Here is a 2,921-nt window from a genome sequence, read left to right as displayed (position 1 = left end):
TGAGCCACGCCCCCAGCCCCTCACTGGGGGATTCTAGGCAGGGGCTCCACCACTGAGCCACATCCCCAGTCCTACTTCCACGGGGATACAGGGATGGAGCCCAGGTCACTAGGCTTGAGCAACAAGTACCTTTCCCCAGTGAGCCATCTCCCTGGTCCTTCTTTTTAGTTTTTGCTTTGAGACAGAGTCTAAGTTGCCCAAGGCTGACCTTCAACTTGTAATCTTTCTGCTTCCTACAGACAAGCACGACCAAGCCTGGGAGATATATCATCTTATACATAACAGCCTAGGGATGATTTTATAATCAGTAGAGAGGCTGGGTGTGGCAGCTCAAAGTTCTAATCTCAGAACTCAGGACACTGAGGCAGGAGGATCCCCTTTTATAACCAGCCTGGGTTATATTGTTTCAACCAAACAAAACCACTGAGTGTTGGGGCCACTTTGCGATGGGGGCGGGAAATGTCTTGGGGACACTGATGAGGGGTGAAGTAAAACTGAAGCAGGGCTGGAGAAGGATTTGGACGGGGGACTGGGGTGAGGAACGGACTCGGTACTGGGGCGATTGTAGGTCTGGGGATAGAATCGGAGTGACCATAGGCTTTGGCTGGGCGTGGCGGGGACGCCCGACTCACCGGGTCTGGGCCTGTTGCAGAGGTTTGTGGCGCACACGGTCTCTGTCAGGCTGATGATCATGGAACCCATGCGGTAGCTCATGGTCCTGTTGGTCTTTTCGCTGTGGGCACAGCCTCTGGTCACCACCTCCAGCTCATCATTATCTATGGGAAAAACAGCTTTAGTTCCCCAGAAACTCCAAGTCCCAGCCAGCCCATGACACTCCTGGTCGCAGGGTCACCCATCCCCGGGGCCAACCCTTGTGAGCCTTTCCTCTTGTTTGGGCCAACTCTGTTATCTTCTAGAATGACCCTCCCTTCCCCCCACACGTCACTCGGATTTTTGGGATCTATCCCAAGGTCAATGAAACCAGCAGGGAGGTGCATTTAATGTGAAGAAAATTAGGGTCTTGCTATGGAGCCCAGTCTGAATCTCTGGATCCTGCTTCAACCCACCTAGAAGTAGAGTTCCAGGCGTGTACCAAAGTGTCCAGCTTTTATTTTAACTTATTTATTTATTGTATGTGTGTGTGTGTGTGTGTGTGCGAGTGCATGTGTGTACATATGTACATGTGTGTGCATATGTGTATCTGTATGTGCATGTGTGTGCTATGTATGTACCTGTGTGTGTATGCATGTGTATGTACATGTGTGCATGTGCGTGTGTGTTTGGATGTGTGTGCATGTGCATATGTGTGTCTATGTGTGTCTGTATGCATGTGTATGTACATGTGTGTATGTACATGTGTGTGCATGTGTGTGTCTGTATGTGCATGTGTGTGCTATGTATGTACCTGTGTGTATGCATGTGTATGTACATGTGTGAATGTACATGTGTGTGTATATGTGTGTATGTGTCTGTGGGTATTCGTGTGTATGTGCACGTGTGTTTGCATGTGTGGATGTGTACATGTGCATACGTGTATATGCGTGTCTGTGTGTGCATGCGTGTGCTTGCGTGCTCTTGTGGAGGTCAGAGGACAGTTTTCAGGAGTCAGTTTGACCCCTTTCCTTCCAGGGGTCAAACTCAGGTTATGGGGCTTGGCAGAAAGTGTCTTAGCCTGCTCAGCTTCTGTCTAGCCTTGTCTCATTTTTTGTTTTTGTTTGTTTGTTTGTTTGTCTGTTTGTTTTGGTTTTTCATGACTAGGTCTCTCTGTGTAGCTCTGGCTGTCCTGGAACTTACTCTGTAGACCAGGCTGGCCTCAAACTTAGAGATCCTCCTGCCTCTGCCTCCTGAGTGCAGGTGTGGCAGTGTATACCTATAATCTCCACAGTTAGGGTTCCAGGCAGGAGAATCAGATGTTCAGGGTCATTACTGGCTACAATGCATGTTTAAGGCTCGTTTGGGCTACATGAGACCTTGTCTTAAAGCAAAACAAAGCAAAAACCCTAGACCAAACAACAACAACCAAACTAAACACCACCCCACCACCACCAATCCCAAAACAAAGCAAAAATATTCGCCATTGCTCTGAGTAGCACATGGCCCCGTCTCTAGGGTCTCACCAACATTGTAAAAACTTCTCTTAGATTTCTTTTATGTGCATGAGAGTTTTGCCTGCACGCACTTCTACCTACAATACCCATGCCTGCTGCCCGAGGGGGCAGCAAGCCACCAGGTGGGCGCTGTAAATGCATGCAGATCCTTTACAAGACCAACAAGTGTTTAGTTAGGCGTCTGTGGGTGAATGTGAGGGCCTTGGCTCTCCTTCCGGAGGTGGGGTTACAGGTGGTTGTGAGCCACCCCATGCGGCCTGAAGGAACTCCCGGGCCTATGAGCTCTCTCTCTCTCTCTCTCTCCCCACCCTTGTTAGATGTTTAAACTTCTTTATTTCCTTAAAGTTTGGAGAGAGATGCTTTTCTGGCTGATTGTTTCCTATCAGGTATGGGGGTGGTCAGCCTCACCTTGCCATTCCCGAAGCACTGTGGTCCTGCAGAGGTCCTGGCCCGGGGCACACTCCTTCACCATGCAGTTCTGGTTACTCTCACACTGCATGCACTGCAGACCCTGGGAGGCTGGGAGGAGAGGAGAAGCAGTCAGCAGGGGAAGAACTGGGTCACCTGCTGTGAGACTAGTCCAGGCCTGGTCCCCTCAGATTCATGGATCTTGTCTTGATTGTCCATGGTCCTTTCCATCTCTCTAAGATCGAACTATATAGTCCAAGATGACCTCAAACTCACAGCAATCCTCCTGCCTCAGCCTCCTGTGTGTTGGGACTAGAGACATGCATCACCTGCCATTCATTCTAACTCTGCCCAGTTGCCCCCTCCCCCCTTTTCTTCTTTTTCTTCCTCTTCCTCTCCTCCTCC

The 2,921-nt window shown here is 49.8% G+C and overlaps 1 protein-coding gene across 1 annotated transcript in view; it reads right to left on the bottom strand.

The window, feature by feature from the left end:
• The window catches only part of Plaur (plasminogen activator, urokinase receptor), a 9,734-nt gene that overhangs the window by 4,882 nt on the left and 1,931 nt on the right, over positions 1-2,921 (bottom strand). The window contains exons 2-3 of the mRNA XM_028782560.1: positions 2,517-2,627; positions 633-776 (exon numbers count right to left, since the gene is read on the bottom strand). Coding sequence (XP_028638393.1) covers positions 633-776; positions 2,517-2,627 — 255 coding nt within the window. The remainder of the gene's footprint in view (positions 1-632; positions 777-2,516; positions 2,628-2,921) is intronic.

Source organism: Grammomys surdaster, unplaced genomic scaffold (assembly GCF_004785775.1).
Source record: "Grammomys surdaster isolate TR1022 unplaced genomic scaffold, NIH_TR_1.0 804, whole genome shotgun sequence".
NCBI classification, from domain to species: Eukaryota; Metazoa; Chordata; class Mammalia; order Rodentia; family Muridae; genus Grammomys; species Grammomys surdaster.
The sequence above is the reverse complement of the archived record's forward strand: the minus strand, read 5'-3'. Positions and strand labels throughout refer to the sequence as shown.